The sequence below is a fragment of the Neodiprion lecontei genome, chromosome 4, assembly GCF_021901455.1.
Source record: "Neodiprion lecontei isolate iyNeoLeco1 chromosome 4, iyNeoLeco1.1, whole genome shotgun sequence".
NCBI classification, from domain to species: domain Eukaryota; kingdom Metazoa; phylum Arthropoda; class Insecta; order Hymenoptera; family Diprionidae; genus Neodiprion; species Neodiprion lecontei.
In genome coordinates, this window is record NC_060263.1 from 26,711,566 (window position 1) to 26,730,340 (window position 18,775).

The 18,775-nt window shown below is 33.3% G+C and overlaps 2 protein-coding genes and 1 long non-coding RNA gene across 6 annotated transcripts; 1 reads left to right on the top strand and 2 right to left on the bottom strand.

The window, feature by feature from the left end:
- Positions 1–929: 929 nt before the first annotated feature.
- LOC107220497 lies at positions 930–7,029 on the bottom strand. Its single transcript, XM_015659112.2, has 2 exons — positions 6,909–7,029; positions 930–4,804 (listed from the first exon to the last, which is right to left on the bottom strand). Exons 1-2 carry the CDS (start codon positions 6,913–6,915, stop codon positions 3,576–3,578), a joined length of 1,236 nt encoding a protein of 411 aa, XP_015514598.1. The 5' UTR covers positions 6,916–7,029; the 3' UTR covers positions 930–3,575.
- Positions 7,030–7,057: 28 nt separating this feature from the next.
- Positions 7,058–14,851, top strand: LOC124293932. Of its 2 annotated transcripts, none has more exons than XR_006903804.1 (5): positions 7,058–7,156; positions 12,013–12,118; positions 12,214–12,444; positions 13,876–14,185; positions 14,274–14,851. It is a non-coding gene; the product is annotated as an uncharacterized LOC124293932 (long non-coding RNA). The 2 variants fall into 2 exon arrangements; XR_006903803.1 differs by lacking the exon at positions 7,058–7,156 and adding an exon at positions 11,818–11,953.
- On the bottom strand, positions 9,779–18,712 carry LOC107220495 (biotin--protein ligase). Of its 3 annotated transcripts, none has more exons than XM_015659110.2 (17): positions 18,336–18,701; positions 17,575–17,782; positions 17,250–17,398; positions 16,863–17,033; positions 16,629–16,782; positions 16,460–16,525; positions 16,017–16,214; positions 15,564–15,906; positions 15,324–15,458; positions 14,897–15,223; positions 13,897–14,248; positions 13,112–13,294; positions 12,838–12,970; positions 12,185–12,345; positions 11,989–12,103; positions 11,673–11,886; positions 9,779–11,431 (listed from the first exon to the last, which is right to left on the bottom strand). In XM_015659110.2, the coding sequence occupies exons 2-17, from the start codon at positions 17,726–17,728 to the stop codon at positions 11,260–11,262; spliced, it is 3,027 nt and encodes a 1,008-aa protein (XP_015514596.1). In that variant the 5' UTR covers positions 17,729–17,782; positions 18,336–18,701; the 3' UTR covers positions 9,779–11,259. The 3 variants fall into 3 exon arrangements, with proteins under 3 accessions (XP_015514596.1, XP_015514595.1, XP_046592909.1); XM_015659109.2 differs by having other exon boundaries at positions 17,575–17,785; XM_046736953.1 differs by lacking the exons at positions 9,779–11,431; positions 11,673–11,886; positions 11,989–12,103; positions 12,185–12,345 and having other exon boundaries at positions 12,438–12,970; positions 17,575–17,785; positions 18,336–18,712.
- Between the last annotated feature and the right edge of the window lie 63 nt (positions 18,713–18,775).

The window sequence follows — 18,775 nt, forward strand, 5'->3', positions numbered from 1 at the left end:
TAGTTTTTCAAATGCTGCTTCGACTGATCTGTAATCATTAATTGAATATATTCTGCTTTATTCTTTCAATTTGGATACTTTCTAAGCAATCAGCATCATACATACCTGTACAAAATATTCTACTTGCCAATCTCAGATATTTTCTATTATAAAGCTATATACCTTACTTATTTGTCAACCCTGCATAAACAATAAATTCTACCCGGATACATTATACACCAATTCGTGTAAGTCAGGGACTTGATATATTCTTGTGATGTTTATAACAATTGAAGTGAAATGTGCGAACTGTACATACTCACGTATACATAGTTAGATTGTGAAATCTGTGCATAATATAGGATTATATTTATAAGGTGTTAGGTTTACAAATAGGCCTCACTTTTCACCCATATCACATTCTTCTGATTATACCTAATTGCACCCCACGTATTTGCATATTTACATACAAAATTGAACAAAAAAAATTTATGTAAAATTAATATTTATGTTACTTGTTGCGTAGCCATATAGTATACAATGGCTATCAGCTAGACTTCTTATAATGCATTCCATGCTAACTCACAGACAACGAACCTAGTTTTTTTTAGCACAGAAACATAGAAAAAGTTGAATCGTCAACTGTAATTTGTCCAGAAATATCTGTGCAGTAGGGTACATACCTATCTTTTCTTTTTTATTATTTTTTTTTTTTATTCTTAACTATATGTACTATTCTTTGACAGTGGTACTCTGTTGCACTTTCATACTGATCTCAGAGCAAGTATTGGAATTAATTTGTCAAGGTCTCGTATAATTAATTGCTGTTTACATCTGGATACTTGCTACATTGCTGCAGTACTCCACTGTCAAAGAATTGTACATGTTATATTAAGTCTTCTCAAAAAATGTTGTGTCTTCAATGTGAGGTCAAGCAATTACACAAGTAATTAATAAGAAAGTGATTTGTGATGATTTTATTGCAGCTATATAGGCCAGGGAAATATACAGTACTATCAGAGTATTTAATTCTAATTGATCATTTTTACTACGAAAAATGTACACGAAAAGTTGACAGTTCAATTTTACACAGATTTAAATTCCTTTTCACATTTTTACTTTTTGATCTACCTTATTACGGAACTGCTTGTAAATTGAAATATCATTTAAATATTTGCTGGAATTGTTTTATCGGGAAGAATACAATGAATTTCATGTGGATGATAAATTTCTTCGTTTGCGAGTGGACTGTAATATTAATAATTATAAAGCAACTGTTACAACTGGAGAACTAGATTTCAATCTTCAGTTTTTCGATATGCAATTGATTTGGTAAACTAGTTATGCTTAGAATTATCTTAATATATCTAAAACATCTAAATATGGGTTTATGTCGTTTCTGATGAATTATTGGTACACCAAATAACAATATTACGAATACTTATATTTAGCATTAATGTTTCAATAATTATATTGTTCATGCACAGTAAAGGTTGAATTATGCTATCTGTAAATACTGTAATACCCGATATTAAAAAAAAGGATATATTTAAATTAAAATATTTACTATATTGTCTTCTAATGTGCACATTTTATGTAGTCAAGATTGCAAATGGCATAAAGTATTCAGCTTGATAAATGTCTGGAATATGTAGGTATCTCTAAACAGAGTTTCCAAGAATATGAAGAAAAAAATATTAGCAATATGAATACTATTTAACAACAGAATATATGATTTTATTGAATAACAACTCAAATAATGCTTTGATTGGTCAAAACATGCAAATATTAAATATTAAAATATCAATGTTAGATATTTGTTAGAGTTTACACTAGCTTAGGTTCTGTTACATTCATATAAACGTAGATTAAAGGTATTTGTAGCATCGCAAAGTCAATTTTTAAGAAAGATTTAACGTCTTGCCTATCATTTGGATGTAAAAATATTTTACAGCGTAAATTTGACTAAAATGAATCATTTCATTTGGCGGAACCAATCGGATGTTCCAAGATACATTTACACATTCATGCCCAAGTATATTTTCTGTATCAGGAATTCAAATTTATTCAATCTCATTCTATGTGACCAGTATCCTTTGAAGCTCTTTTCGAAAAGCACAGAAACTGGAAGTGTTGTCGATGATTTTTATGTGAATCGAACCCCAAATTCTCAAAGAACACAAGATAGAAAACTTTCAATTTCCTGAGTTCTACTCCTGATTTCTAAAAATGATAATTTTAGTAAAATTGTCATCCTTAACTCGGGTTTACGATTCTCTACCATCAAAGAGTGTCATCTGAACTCAGGTGAACAACTTATTGAACACATCTATTCCATAATACTAATGGTTTTTTCTGGCGAATGTTGCAGCTATTATACATATACGTGTCTATTTATTTGTCTGCATATGATATGAAGTGAATTTGATTTCAGGTTTCGAATCAAGAAGAATTGGTTTCAGAAGCAGAATTAGTAATGGAACAAAAATTCTGTCAGCATGTAAGCAGCTTGCATTTTTGATCCTGCTGTTAAGCCAATGGACACGGGTGCTGCATCTACGTTTTATCACAGAATTCAGTATACTGGATACAGCTGTATATATTCTAGCAGTGAGTACAAGTATTCGATCAGCATTCATCTTTAAATTTACTAAAATTCTTTTGCTTACCTATGAACTGTTATTATCGAAATAAACGAATATCAATGTGTGTGAGTGGTATAATTATGGAATACCGCAATATTGGATTCAATTTGCACAATTAATGAGGTGTCTGTGTCCATGAATATTACATATTCAAATGGACATTTCGATACACACCTGTATAGATGCGTAACACTTGTTACAACGTTATTAATATATATAGTCAATCAAAAATAGTACAGTGTAATACTTGCTACCAGTAATACAACCTGGGTATTTGACTAGTGAGTTTAACACTTTGTTTAAAATCTCTAGTACGGCAAAAGCCAGTCCCTGTATAATGCTAGCACCAATGGCGTTGTCCCAAGTACGAAGGTGATTTCAATTTCTTGGTATCATTTTGAAGTTGAAGATTGAATCCATATATTGATATTTGCCAAATTTGTAAACTCTGTACTTCTATATTCGGAATCAAATAGTCAAATTTAGCTTCAGTATTTGTTCAAAGCCAAAATATAGATATATCTTTCGAGAGCGTATCGTTTCTACAAGTACTGATGCCTACAAGTTCGTTTCTCATACATTTAACTGTAAATTTCGTATATTTTGATTGAATTTGATTTAATCTAATTTAATTTAATATCAATTATCTTACTGCCACTTGTAGAAATGATCCTTTCGGTTTTAGGATCGCCACTTGTACAAACGAAACTTTCGGGGTGAAACGGGAGGGAACAAACTTGTAGGATTCCCACTTGTAGAAACGAACTTGTAGGTATCGGCATTTGTAGAAACGGTCCTCTCTCTAACTTTCATTTCCATTTATTGTTAAAGCTTTTTCTAGTCCTTTTGATTCTTGGCCTTTCAACTACGTGGTTTGACTGAGCATATGATTTTGAGGTGCCTGCACTTTTCCAATCAATAATACTCTTCAAATACCCCATACTATTATGATTAATCAATCAACCATTGATTTTTATCAAAAATCTGCAGAATGTGTAATAATTTTTTTTGAACTCTAATATTATTTCCAATAGCCGAAAAATTTACATCTTTGCCTACGTCTTCCATATTTTTTACGACCCCTCTTACTGAATGTATCACATTCGTCATACCAATACACTGTCCAAATTTGAGTGGTGCAGATTTCTTCACCTCTTCGTCAAAGCCTTCTCTCGTAAATTTTTCTGTGTCAACCTTTAATGATGTCAGTGAATTAATAAATGACTTATAGTAATAATCAAGCATGTCTTCTAAACTGTTGTTTAATAATTCATCTTGCACACTTGATAATAAAAAGAAAATTAGGTCTTTGGCTCCAGAGCCATAGTAACCAAGCTGGAAGTCAATTATTTTAATGCTAATTGGATGAGAATTTTCGGCATATTTAAACAGCATATTGTTAGACCAGTAATCACCATGCACCATTGTTCCCCATGGCTCTGAAGGTTTTGAAAGTCGGTAATCAACCTCATAGTCATATCTCAAAGTTTTATTAATTCGATTAATGTATGGCTTCGCTTCTGGAAGTTCTTTTAAAGTATCATGGACTTGTCTCAGCATATCTCTGACAGTCTCCATTGTTGTGTCATTTGCGACATGTACTAACGCAGGCATAACTGAATATTTGAAAAATTCAGAATCTTTTAATTTCAAACCAATCGTTACCGCATGTAATTTTGCTAACTCTTCAATGGCAAGTTGAGTGTGTTCTAAATCTAAGCCTAATAATCTATCTCGCACCGAGTATCCTTTAGGAATTAGATTTTGCAGCACTATAGCAGCCTGCTCGTCAAATACGTTAGGGTCTGTCAATCCTAATCTGCCACCATAGTAAAGGGGGAACTGGACAAGTTTATCAGGGTCTATACCACTTTCCATTTGTAGTTTCGTAAATTCAGGCACAATTTTTTTATAAAAGATAAGTTCCTTCCAGAAAGAAATTGGGCTGTTAAACAAATCTATAAGATATTCTGTTGGAGGCGGTATTTTCACAACTAGATTCAAAACCTCAGTTGTGTTATTTCTTGCGATAGTCGCATCAATCCCGTATATCAAACTTCCGTAATTTTCTCCTGGATTTGTGAGCGGTTTCCATACCACACTTTTAATCGTCATTTTTGGCCCGAGTGTTTCTTGTAGCAGATTATGTAATTCCTTTACCGGTAGTGCTGTCTGCATTTCTGAAATTATTCATAGAAAAAATGAAATATTATGATTTCAATACCTGCATATTCTCTGAACATGGCCTCACAATCCAATAAAAGTTTCGACCAATAGCATGAAACAATTAGAATGTAAATACATAAAATCTTCCGAACTTCTTTTGTTTTGTACTTGGTAATTAGTATTGACTTTTTACAATCTTTCCATATTCTTATGTCCTGAGTAATTGTCCTGCTAATATAATCTTGCAGCCACGATATGTAGCACAATATGCGAAGATTACTTAGTTGAACACTTGAATTGAAGTCGCTTGTTTATAAGTCTCCAATCATTCCAATATATAATTATTTAATTTGCCATAACAAGTAAGTTGACTTGACCATATATGGGGAATTCCACACCAACTCAACCCACGTCAAACTCTCACCAATTCCTATTATGGCTAAAAAATTTTGGGCAATTGCCCCAACTCCAAGTACACGGAATTTTTTCAAATTTTTTTAATAAATTTTTTTTTTTTCAACACCAGATTTTTGAGGATTCTTTTAGATGTTTCTAAACTTTATTTTAAATAAATTATTTGCAATACTTTCAGGCTAAAAAAAAATCTTTTTTGATAAATCTGAAAAAATTCTTCTGGATACTGTATAAAAATGATGGAGTAGCAACCCACACAGACTGACAATTGCTTCCATTTTTCTTAAATTTTGTTTTCTTCAATAAGTTCAATTAAGAGTTGAAAGAAACACCGACCCACTTTCGGTTCAGGCTTAAAAATTTTTATATCTGACTCAAAATTTTTGAGAACTTTTTCAGATTTTTAAATTATAGCCAAAAACATGGTGGTTTTAAAAAATTATAAGTAAAACTACTTTACTCAAAAAAATCGGGCAAAATGTAGGGTACTGTTTTGGATTTGAAATAATTGCATATAAATTTATGCAAGAGATCAGAAAAGGTGAGGGTCCGATGTTGGTTAAATCAGTGTATCGAGTATGAATATGCATTCAATAGACACGGCTGTGTATGAGGTTCTTGCAAATGCGTCTTCAATTTTTCTAAGATGTCGTTACTATTTTTTATTGCATTGTTCAGTCAGTGTCTACTGTAGGTAACAAAATGTACCAAGATACAGTTTCCATCACATACACTATTATTGTAATATATCCTGGTATCTACATCAGAGGCTTAATAAAAATGGTCTGGAATGTTCTAAACAGACTGAAGATTCTTCTAAGTTTTGCTATATAAATTCCATTTATGTTTCCATACTACAATAACAATTAACTTGAGCAGTTAAACACGTGTTGCTAAGATTTATTGAAATGACTATGATAAGCAATAATTGTTTTCTGGGTTGAAGAATTTCAAGGTCCTTAAATATACCACACTCAGCCCACAAATGTAACTTAGGTTAGATTGTGGAAGAAGTCTATGCAGCTCACTATCGTTGGCAAAATAACCACATACAATTTTAACGCTTATTTGCATTAAGTAATTGCTACACTCATAACAATTACAAGTATGTACCAACTTCTGAAACCTGCTCGTTAACTTCTTATCACCTCACTGTCTGCTATTATTCTATGAATACTTGTATCTAAAAATATACGAATCTGTGAAGATATCATGAACATGTGAAGCTGTGGGAAAACAAGGTTTTAGATAAATATGTTGTATCTTAAAGTTATTAATTAAATTTATTTTGTTTACTAATAAATTAAATGATCTGATCAACTTTAGATCGATTCCACCGTAAATAAGAATAAAACTTCTGCTAATATGCATTTCTTCCATACTTTATCGCTTGTATTATCAAAATTTTTTTAATAAATTGTGATTTTCAAAATTAATTGAGAATCACGTAATGATATAATATTTCAAAACAATGAAACCCACCGTATTTAATTAGAATAGTCAGCAGTTACAACATGAATATTATTTTGAAAACTTTGAAAATCATGCATGCAAAATTTCTTTTGTTACTCATAGTCTTGCTATTTTATAATTTTTTGCAAAATTAATCAAGACGATACTTTGATATCTAGTTAAATAAATCTCAATTTGGCTGATTGTACAATATTCGTATTTTGTTACTATGAGACAAGTGATACAGCTTACCGTCCATTGAAAAATTTGACTACTAAATCGCAACCACTTCCTTTGGCGATGTCAATTCTTATACTACACTTCGGCTATTTCAGTACACCAACTACTTGATCATGAACGCAATGGGGTAATGTCTACTCAATGTACTCCACAGTCGGCAGTTGTGACCTCTTTCCCCCACTATTCATGTGCATTTACATCGGGATCATATGCAGCCTTATAAACAGTGCATTGAAAAAATTGTCCCCCCAGCTCATCGGGTAAAAATGATGATACTCTCTTCTATTAAGGCTATCACATTTGGATTAATAATCTCTTAATATAATAAATGTCATTGCCAAAAAGTAATTAAAAAGTAATTGTATGGGTTGTGCATCTATTCTGCAATGATCATCAAATCTGATTCGCTAAGATATCAATGTATCGTTCTCCTTAATATGATTAAGATGATTAGCTATTAATTTAATACCTATTGATTACATGATTCTGAGCTTCTTGATATTCTAGTACTCATGTTCGGGTACCTTTTTTTACTAATAATGAAGTTATGAGTGTTTCAATTTACAATTCTACTTGAATTAGTTGGTTATATGTTTAAAAAGTATTACATCAGGACATCTTGTTATTTTATCTAATTTCGGAGGGCTGCACACATGAATCTTCTCAATATAGTTATCTTTTACAACTTTCTATCATAAAATTCAACTTATTTTATCGACTAATCATTCCGACGCTTTGGAAATTTATCTTATGCTAAAGCAGCCATTTCATTCGTTTGATTGATATAGCTCATGTTACAAACTATACAGGGAAACGAATTCCAACTGCTGTGAGAGTAAACGTAGAATTCACATTTTAAAAGCAGCATGTTTTTATACATCTCCCGGTTTGTAAAGACGTATTTGTACGTGCTTAGACGTTACAACCATTTACAAATAGTCTCCTCCCCAAAATGTGAAATACTCAAAAAATCATAATCTGGTAATGCTGATCAAAGCAGAAAATAATGAAACGTAACGCCATATATTTTGATAGTATTTTGTGAGAAACAATTTAAAAAAATCAAGTCTGAGCTTACTTGATTGCAGTAAATATTATTAAAACCTTTTATATTCTTTATCTGATATTAGATGTTAAAAATGAAAATTTACATTGGAATAAAGCTGTTTGTTATTCACTCGTGTATCTGTACATCAACATGAAATTTAAGTAAAATTTTGCATTGATTCTAAGCCTGCTCAGTAAACAGTGATATACTAACAATGAAAAATTGCTTTGTTATTGGAAGTTGCGACACTACAGTATGGTAATTCAATATCTGTGATTCACATGCTTATTTTAATCAATTGACAATGAAGAAAATATAACAAAGTGTTTCTGCTATCATCATCTTCAAATTACTTTTGTTTAATTGTCATTTTATCGGCACTTGGTATGATAAGTTCATGTGACTTCACTGCATGCTCTTTACTGAATTCTCTTCAGGTCATTGAAAGACAATTTGATCTGAAACTCTACAGTGTTAGAGTTTGTCCTTAATATTCTATCAGAAAGTAGCAATTGTGGGCATTCACCTATTAGGATCGTAATTTAAGCAAATTGCAAATTAAACACTCACGTGAATATTACAATCACTAAGTTCATTTCAATCCTTATTTTCAAGGAACAATTCGCCTAAGGAATTTAAGATTGTTTTGTAACCGCATAACGCTAAAATTCAAAGGTCGGAGGTTATATATTATCATTCGTTGTAACAATACCCATGTACTAGTCGGGCTTATAATTAACTGCATATTGCAGCTATATAATTGCTATACGATTTTTTTTTTTGTATGAATCCAGATTTCATGTGGTGGCCCTGGAAATTATCTTCAAAGTTTGTTATTGCAACTGTCCTTCAAGAACTAATATACAATCATGTTAAAATTAACAATTCAAATTTTTCTCACCGACAATATCTTTGAGTAAACCCAGATGTGTTCATGAAACGGGATATGGAAATAAAATTACGTAGAAAAGTGTATACTTATTGTTGGCTGTCGTAATATTGTAAAGAACAATAAATGATAAACAATTGATAGTGCTCTATCATACATTATTTTTCGCTGCATTAACTAATGAACTAAAAAAAGAACAAAGTACTATCTATATATACTTCCGCGGACACAAAAGTTGCAATAAATAATAAAAATTACTCATTTCAAGCAAAAATTAACTACCAAACTATACATTGCACGTCATTCCTATGTTGAAACAATAAGTCTAAGAAGTAGTTATGTCATACATGCCGCTCAAAAATATTCAACCTTATACATGTATTACACGTTAACGTATTTCATTTTGCACTTTGCACATCCGGCTCAATTAATAGTGGACATTGTGGTTGTTGAACATTCAACTGATTCATGAAACTTGAGATAAGTATCTGTTGTGCACAGTGCACAGACGCAAACCAATAATCGTCAAATGTTCTCTATTCTTGCACATATCCAGACTTTACAAGCGGTATTTCTACGTGAAATCAATGTGCTGCGCTGTTGCTTAGGACTAAGGATCAGAAGTTCAGAATAAATCTGAAAGATTACCGCAAAAAAGTTCTACTTACCTTATCAATTCCTATTCTCCACATTTCATTTAGGTGGAATTGATTCGACTGCAATCAACTGTAATGCAAACATATTTGTATAGTTGTTCAATAAACCCAATAAACCATACTATATCACAGTACTGTATCTTAATTAGATACTGTTCAAGAGTAAAATATAAGTTCATCAGAATCAAATAACTAGCATGGCAAAGAAGGCTGATAACCGTTGAATAAAATGTTTAAATTAAAATGTTTTAATAATATTAAAACACACTAAATAATATGTGCATGAATATAACAACAGAATATCATTTTATTACGTAACATTGATAATAATTGAATGTATCCAGTTCATACAAACAAATAATATATAGTGATGCATAATTTTAGTACATCTGTGAGAGCTTAATAAATTTTGACTACCTTACTTATAATATAAATCACTTTTATAAACGACTCTTAAAAACGTTTACAGTAGCACTTGAAACACATGACTTCGACTTAACACAGATATTGTTTATAAAGGTATGTTTGACCTTGAATAGATGTGTACCGCCATTCTTACTATAAATTTTTATAACTTGTTTTTTTTCTGCTTCCTTCAGACTAGATCCCTCCATGAGGTGTTTTATCGAAGCGATCGCGGTGTCAATGTCATTCGAAATCATTTCATAACCTCTGAAATCACCTAAAAGTCTAGGAAATCACACTGAAATCAGTAATATTTAAATAAAAGTTTGCATTAGTAATCATCAAGGTAATCATGGTAGTCACGATAAATCTTGATTATAGGAATTTCTTTGTAATCTTAAGAAATCATGAGAAATTACGCAAAGTAAAATTAATTTGTCAAGTAATCTCTCGTAATCACGGTAATAATTTTTGCTGCGATGAAACACCCCTTGGATCTCTCTAAAGATGACGAGTGCCTGTTTTTCTACATTACTTGTTTTATATATTATGTTCAATTTCTATATTTCACCACTTGCTCCTATTAAGAGTGTGGAATGAAAGGGAAGATATGACAGACTTATTACAAATAAGATCTTAAACTATGAGCTCCATAGTTAGATTTAAACTACGGTTACCGACATAATTATGTCATGACTTTTAAATCCCATCGAACACATTCAGAGAATTGGAATGCAATTTTATGATATGATAATATAAAAGCATAATTCCTAATGGGACTTTCTCAACTAATAATTGTGGTTTTCTACACCAGTCCGTAGAAAAATTCCCAGTGTTCCACTGATCTACATTTGATTAATGCAGATTTTTTTTTGGAACATTATGATTGACATTGCAAATGCGAAGCGAAACGTTGGAACAATTATTCAACAAATTCTTCAACATGGGGTCTTTTTTTTATTTAATAAGTTATAAATTTGTTTCAACTACATAACAACCTAATCGTACAAAACTGTAGAAATGCACCAACCCGAAGTATAAATACCAGTTGAAGTTACGTAAGTCACTATTCAAATTACTATTTGAATCCACAACCATAATTGGGTTTCCATTACTTATTTTGGTTTTTTACTGTTTTGCTTCTTCCTATATAAGGCCTGATATATTAATTTAATTTGTAATCTAGCATTATTTCACATCAGATAACAAAAAAATTCTATAGATAAGGTGTTTAATAGGTATGAAAGCTCACAGCTGATTTTTCGCGAAGCTAGAAAGTAAATCATACCAACAATAAATAACAAGTACTGCACTACACCCGGCACATTATCTGTACTCTTTTTTGAATCTTGGCCTGAATCTTTATCATTTCGGAGCAATCAGTCCTTTGAGAATATCAAAACTATTACCATCCGGATGCACGGTAAAAATTTCTCCGCCCTTATCACAAACTTGCAAAAATCCGTAATCATCAATTCCCAATATTTTCACCTCTTGTGATGTTCCTTCTGGTGAGACTACCACGACTTCAGAATCGCTATAAACAATTACATATATTTATTTATATCTCAAAACAGTATATATAACTTCATTATGATGTTCATGAAAATGTCTTTGATAGAAAATTTGTACATACAATCTTTAACGTCATCTATTGAATTTGAGATTTTTATGCTCTTTTATCTATGTTGCAGTTATTAGACAGACTGATTCGCTTGTTAACATTATCGTATAAGAACTTCAACTCCTGAAGTCAGTAATTTATAAAGTCCACTTACGTATGCATCCAATATTCATAGTAAATCTCATAGAAATGATTCATGTTGCCAGTTTGAACAACGTTTAATATCCTCTCCAGTTCGCTGAAGACAAGAGCAAAGTACCTTTCAGCAGTCAATTTTGGTAAATTGGTACTGTACTGATCATTGTGACGAGTGATCAAGTCATTGATGCAGCAAGTCGGCTCACTATTGGACAAATTGACTCCAACACCTACAAACAAAATTACGACATGCGGGCCAATGTTTTACAATTTCTACTAACCTTACAGCAATTTTAGGTACTGTGTGCAAATAGCTTGTAATTAACAATTACCGATATTGCAAATTGCTGTTTCAGATTCTATCAACGATGTCACTATTAAACCTCCGATTTTGGCTGTACTACCAGCATAGATATCATTTGGCCATTTCAATCTCAGATCTATATCCTAGAAACATCACATGTGAGTAAATATTTATTTCGAATATTCAATGTTATATTTTCAAAGAGTAAAATTGCTAAAACAAACCTCGTAACCTGGAATCGATTTTATTGCAGAGACTATTGCAGCAGCAACTAAATGCTGGATGAGTGATAACCGCCCACCCAATACAGAATTTAATGCAATATGTAACTGCAACGTAAACATTCCGCAACCTTTTGGACTCAGCCACACATTCTTGCTCCGCCCTATTATACATGAAAATATCAACTTATTAATATGCTATAAAATCCAAGTATCATAAATTTGCATCAGTTATCTATAATGAGTAGATAAAAACATAACTGGTTGGTTTGAAAATGATTTTCAATTTCATGTGTGAATGAGTACAGTAGAAACCTGGTTAACCGGGTTGCTCGGAACCAAAGAATCCAGAGATAAGTGAAATCACAATTAATCTGAATTATAAGTAATTTCCGATTGAGCGACTAGTGATTACTGAGCATGATATGCTATATACGAACTGCGTGTATTGTAACAAATCTGAGCCCGTTTCAAGACAACCGCAAATGCCGTGAGTGTATTGCGAGTTCGGACCAGTTTCGTGCCTGGCACAAGCGACCGTACCCAGTTGCTAAGGTAAAGCACAGAGCCGCTCGAGAGGAACCGATTAATCCGCTCCCCGGATAAGCCAACTCCAATTACTGGAGGTTCTACTGTAGTGTATTTTTTAAACTTACCTTGTCCGCTGACCTGCTGACATGGAATTACAGCCAGTCCATGATGTAGTTGACAATTTGCTACAACGTCCATTGACGATGTCATTACATCAGCATATATCACTAAGCGACCCAGTTCTTCTGAACTTAAATTCTGAGAGAACCCATTTTTTTTGTTCAGTTCCACAGTTGATATCAGAAAATTAAAGTTCAAACTTCTTACTACTATTTTGAATAAAATGTGTGCGTGCTGAATACTAATACATGTATTTTTAAACAAATTGTATAAATTCACCTCAAAATATTCAACAGTAGAAAAATTATCCGGACACTGGTGAATCATTACTGGTAAAACCGATGCTGATGCGGAAATACCCTGCGTGCTTCTTCCACAAAACTGAATCTCCAATTTTCCAGTTTTTATTATGTCATTCGGTAGCATCCTATCTTTTAACTTCTCCAGCATTTCTAACTTAAGCTGCATAATGGACAATGTAGATTACTCTGATGTGGTGCAGTGGGTTGGAATGCATGCTTACAGTAAAACTACTTAGGTTCATTACTGATACACAGAGTTCACTAAGTGTACTGTGTATTATCAATCTTCCAGTGCATCTGCGGACAGGTTAAATGCTCTAAGCTAACATTAATTTTGCTCAATTTTTCAATTATTCCAACAGTGCAAAATGATGAGATTCTTGATGAGAGTTACCGATGCTAGCACCTGTGCTGTGAAATGTTTACAGCGATTGAGTCGCTAATGAATTTCTGTTAATGTCCAAAAACTTTCAATAAATAAGCAGTATTACATTTTCTTATCTTCACAACTCAAATGACTTTTCATCTACTAAATATCTTTGAAGCTGTACAAAAAAATCTGACCCACTTACACATTTGTATAAGGACATGAATTGTCCTCAAGTGTAATTGTGAAATCATGTTTGAGAGCTTTGACAGAAGATTGACAAAAAAGGGCGCTTAGTCGAGGAAAAACAAATTAGTATGAATGGGTTATCACACGTTGTGTAATGACTAAAACTAGAACAAATATATTCCCAGATTTGTCCTAAGAGTACATACCTCATGTCGCCCCAAGAAAAAACCAGGGCTGTAAGCTGGAAGTACACGGGGTTCGGAACAGACATCCATTCCAAGATGTGAGCTTAGCAGATCACTGAATATTTCAAGTCTTGCTGAATTACTCTGTTTTAGAGCTGAAAATTTGCTCTCTTCAAATTCATACTGTGAGGGATCCACTTCCAGATGAATCTGAGAAAATACAGCTTTGCCACCAGTAGCTGGAAGATTAGCCAGTAGAAGACTCGGTGTGTGCCATGTTTCTTCAGACCCTAATACTCTCACATGGAAGGTGTGCGTTTTGCCTGCTTTATCACGAACATTTGCTGAAGCAGGTGTCATCGGTGCCGATACTCTAATCAAGTTAAATTTGTTTTTAGATCTTCAATCAAGTCATAGGGAGCATGATCAAGATAGTCTGGGAATGCACAGCAAAGAGATGTGCGCAGCTTATAGAAAAAGCTGGAATTTTCGTGCAAGAGATTCATATTTGCTGGTATTTCTTGTAAAGTACATTGAGTACATGATTGAGTAAAATGGAATGTAATGATAGAATGCAAAATAAAATGTCGGGTCCAATGTAATATGGCTAAGGAGCGTATATGTTCCCAAATCATGGCACATAATATCAGATCGTAGATCATACTGATTAGTTGAATTTGAAAACAAGTGGATTTTACAAGGTACCTGCAATCGAAAAATGAAGAAAGATGTTCAGTCAGCTTTAAAACGAATCGTGAAGCCAGATGCGTATTCATACAATAAATTATATCCATACGAACGTTTTTCTCATTAATATGTGGGTTTTATCCTAAATTTTCGTATTCTATTAGTATCTGTATACTCCCCATGTAACCCATTGTCAAAAGGTAGCAAGTATTACACGTAATATAACTGAATCACTTAATTTCAATGTAATACGAATTGTACCGAAATTGAAATAAAACTCGGTTACTGAGCTGCGCACATTTCTGCTGAAACAAGAATAAACCCAGAAGCTTACTTGACATCTTCATGATCTTGGGAGAACCTGGATTTTGCAGGAGAAGCTTGATAGCAAAAAATATGATGCATCATGCGGACATGTTTCCATTTGCCATACGAAAAGCGAACCAGCTCATGTTCGCGTACTTCAGCTGTTTTGAATGTTGGCAATAATGTATGGAGCGTGTCAGAGCATAGAGCGAGCAGCCTCCCACCTCGCACCATGTACTCAACCAGTTGAGACGCAACGTCCACTCCAACATTTCCACATACAACTACTAATCTGGCTTGATCCATCCAGACATCACTGCACGCTTCGTCACTAGACAGTGTGTATATCGTGTACCTAATAATATTCAATTAATTAATTTTCAAAGATAAAACTCAAATTTTTGTTACAACAGGCAATTGCAATAACGTTTTTGGAAATGTAATTCTCAACCTACTTATTCCTGTTCAGAATAGCTTCCAGCACACGCTTCACATTATCGATCGCGATGGTACTGTCTGCATAAAGAAGTATGTTCGGAGGTTTGGCATAATTCCCTGATCCAGTGACTGCTTTCTTTGATGGTGAATAGCTGTGATTTTAAATTCTTTAAGACACAGTTTAAGTCATCTTTAGTTTATACTAGCATAAGTGAAATGTTTCAGGCTATAGCTACCCGGCATTGCAATTAACTCACTTTGCTGTACTGGTGAGCGGCAGTGACTTTGGTGATGGTGTTTTAGTAAGACAATCGCTCAGTACTACATCCAAACATTCTGGTGGAATTGAGTCAATAACTACGACAGATTTTGTCAAATTTGATTCAACAGAATCAACTAAAGCAAGGTCGTGGGATTTTGATGGGCTTGGACTAACAGACAAAACTGTCGGTGCATCCAATGATGATGTTGGACTAAATTCTAATGAACCACTCAATTCTTGTGATAATCTTGACACTGTCCCATTGATAACTGCAGATGCGGATGCCGGGGTAGGTGGCGGTGTTGAAGGAAAAGGAGCATCTGACGTACTCTGTATAGCTTGAAGATCAGGAATAAATAGAAATACGGTATATTACATTTGAATTACAAGGCAGGAGGTGTGAAAAAAAGACTCAATAAATAGGAAAGCTAAAACTAATTGTACGTACCTATTGTATCTGAAGGTATTGTAATTTCCAATATTGTTGGAGCATGAAGTGTAGGAGTCTCATTTCCAGGGGATATATAAACTCCTGGTGTTTCTTCCACCTCGATAGGTATTCCTTGCTGTGATACTATCCTGGCAGTACTACTAAATATTCGTAGTTTTTTCACTTGAGCATTCCATTGTGCTTTTCCTATCAATTCTGAAAGTGGATGTGAATAAAAAATTAATATACCGCATGAATAGATGAGATAAGAATAGAATTCTTAATTAGTTCCTTCCCATTAATTACCGTGACCAAATATACGATATTAAATTTCTAGAGACAAACATTATCAAAGCCCTTCAACATCAGAAGTAAACAAAGAATCTACTAGATTTTCATAGTTACATACCTGATAAAGGTCAGGTATTCGTAACATCAAACAGTAAAAAATGCTAACTTACTGTTCTTATGAAATGATTCAAGCTTATCACTGTTGTAAACACATGGCTTCCCATCGACAACTACAGCTATAGAAAAATAAAGATATCAATTTCAGTATGTAAGATTGAGAATCTTCAGCCTTATTCATATTTCAGTAGTCTGTAATGCTTAATGAACTATTCAACTTACATTGTACTCGAGTTAAGTAAAGCCCATTATTGATGAACTGTTGTCCGTGCATCAATGCTGTAGACAACTTGGTCAGATAATCTAAATCCATTTCAAGTATAAGGGCTATGTATGTGTTCGATGTCCAGGCCACGACTGTGCCATAATCCTCAAGCTATATGTAATGACCAATGCAATGATTTCAAGAATATCTGCCAATTAAGACTCACAATAAATCACAGTGGTATAATTTACCTTTGTTGCCTTGATAGATGCGGTGGGATTATAGTGATCTAATTTAGCTTCTACAAGCACATGCATCCTACATTCTCCGAGGGCAGCATCTTTACTGTAGTTGTGCATACACAGAGGAAACACTGTCTTTCCAAGAGGGAACTTTAGCCAGTCTGACACATTTACTTTTTGCTGTGGGAAAAAAGGTGATGTCAAAATTAAATGAACACGGATCAATATTTCTAAGATTTAAAATCATGCATGAATACAGCAAAAGTTCTGAATTAAAAAATCTAAATTTCAATCACACATAATGTTACCTGTGAAAAGTTCTATTACTTTATATAATGTATTTATAGATGTCATAAAAAAAGCTGTATTTCCTAAAGGAAAACCAGCAATACATACTTGTGGGTATACGGAGCATAGTTGTTTATCTCCTTGATACCAAAGGAGATCCCCTAGTTTAGCAAGACTTCTGTTGTTACATAATTCTGAACTGAGACTGTCGGTGCTACCGTTGCTATGACTGGATGCACTTTTTGCTACACTGGATTCTTCAAATAAGGTAATTGCAAAATTATAATACTTAAATTTTTCTAAGTTCAGAACTGAGACTACAATCCAATTGTCTTGGATTATCATAGTCTTGGTCCGATCTACTTTTTTACTGTTATCATATCTTCTATGTTAATTTTACAACTTGGAAATAATTTTTGCTTCATGTATTTACCTTGATTTACACAACCAATGGAATTGATGTAAAAGACTATGGTTGGAGTGGGAGAATTTGAATTTTGGAGAATAGCAGCTAGGCGAGTTCTCAATGATGATAGCCTCCAGGCTTGAACCCACGTTGCCACCATGTAGAAAAATGTTAAGATCATCGTAGCGCGAACACACGTATTTAATGGTGTCACAGCCTCGCATAGAACGCTGATCTACTAAGAAAGTATAATTCAAGCTAAATTGACAATAGACAACACAGATACTTATATACAAAAATCGTCACAGAGATAAATATAATTATAGTGGCTGATGGGTCGAGTGCCGAAATCAACAAAGGGGGTTAAAATTTGAATAACAAATTATACATGTATATTCAATATGCAGCACGCAAAAGTCACTTTTACATAACATTGCAACTCTAATCCATGTTACAGAGTTAAGAAAAACTTAATTAATGATAACTGGTTAGAACCCAACACTATTGATTACACAACTCTCTGGATTCGACAATGATTTAATTCTGCATTCGTTATTACCATAAAATTATCGTGTAATAAAAATAAGTCTGATATTGGCTGCGGAAAAAGCCGATAATCAGTAAACTCCGTATACAAAATATAAATATCCAGTTAACGAGAGTTAACAGAAATAGTAAACATCGAATGATTAAATAGGGGGAAAACCCATAATCGAGATTAATAAAAAACGAAAATATCTGTACGATTAATTCATGACACCCGTTAATTTTTTTTACTATTGACATACCTTGTATGCACAGTTTCCGACCTAGGCAACACCGTACATTTTTACTAGAACCGACGCACGATAGGCACGATCAATTCATGCGGCAGCGCAGTGAAGGATACCGGCAACTCTTGACACGCACATTGCTGATGGCAATTAGGCATGTATGTATGTAAATACGTACATGCAAGCTGAATAAGTGTGCCAATATAATATTTCTCGTCTTTTTGCACAATTTAAACTCCAATGTTTTGAAATGCTCCTCAAAGCAACTAATCAAATGTATTGTTCAGTTTATCAATCAGGCTACAATAAAACAAAGTAGTTGTATCGAGGGTAAAAAGAATTGGGGCGTCGATTTCAAAAATTAAGTGGGCTAGTGGCAACAATACCATTGGTTCGTCGTGGAGAAGCCAGGGGACTTATTTATGCGATTAAAGACTTAACAAAGGCCCCTCAAT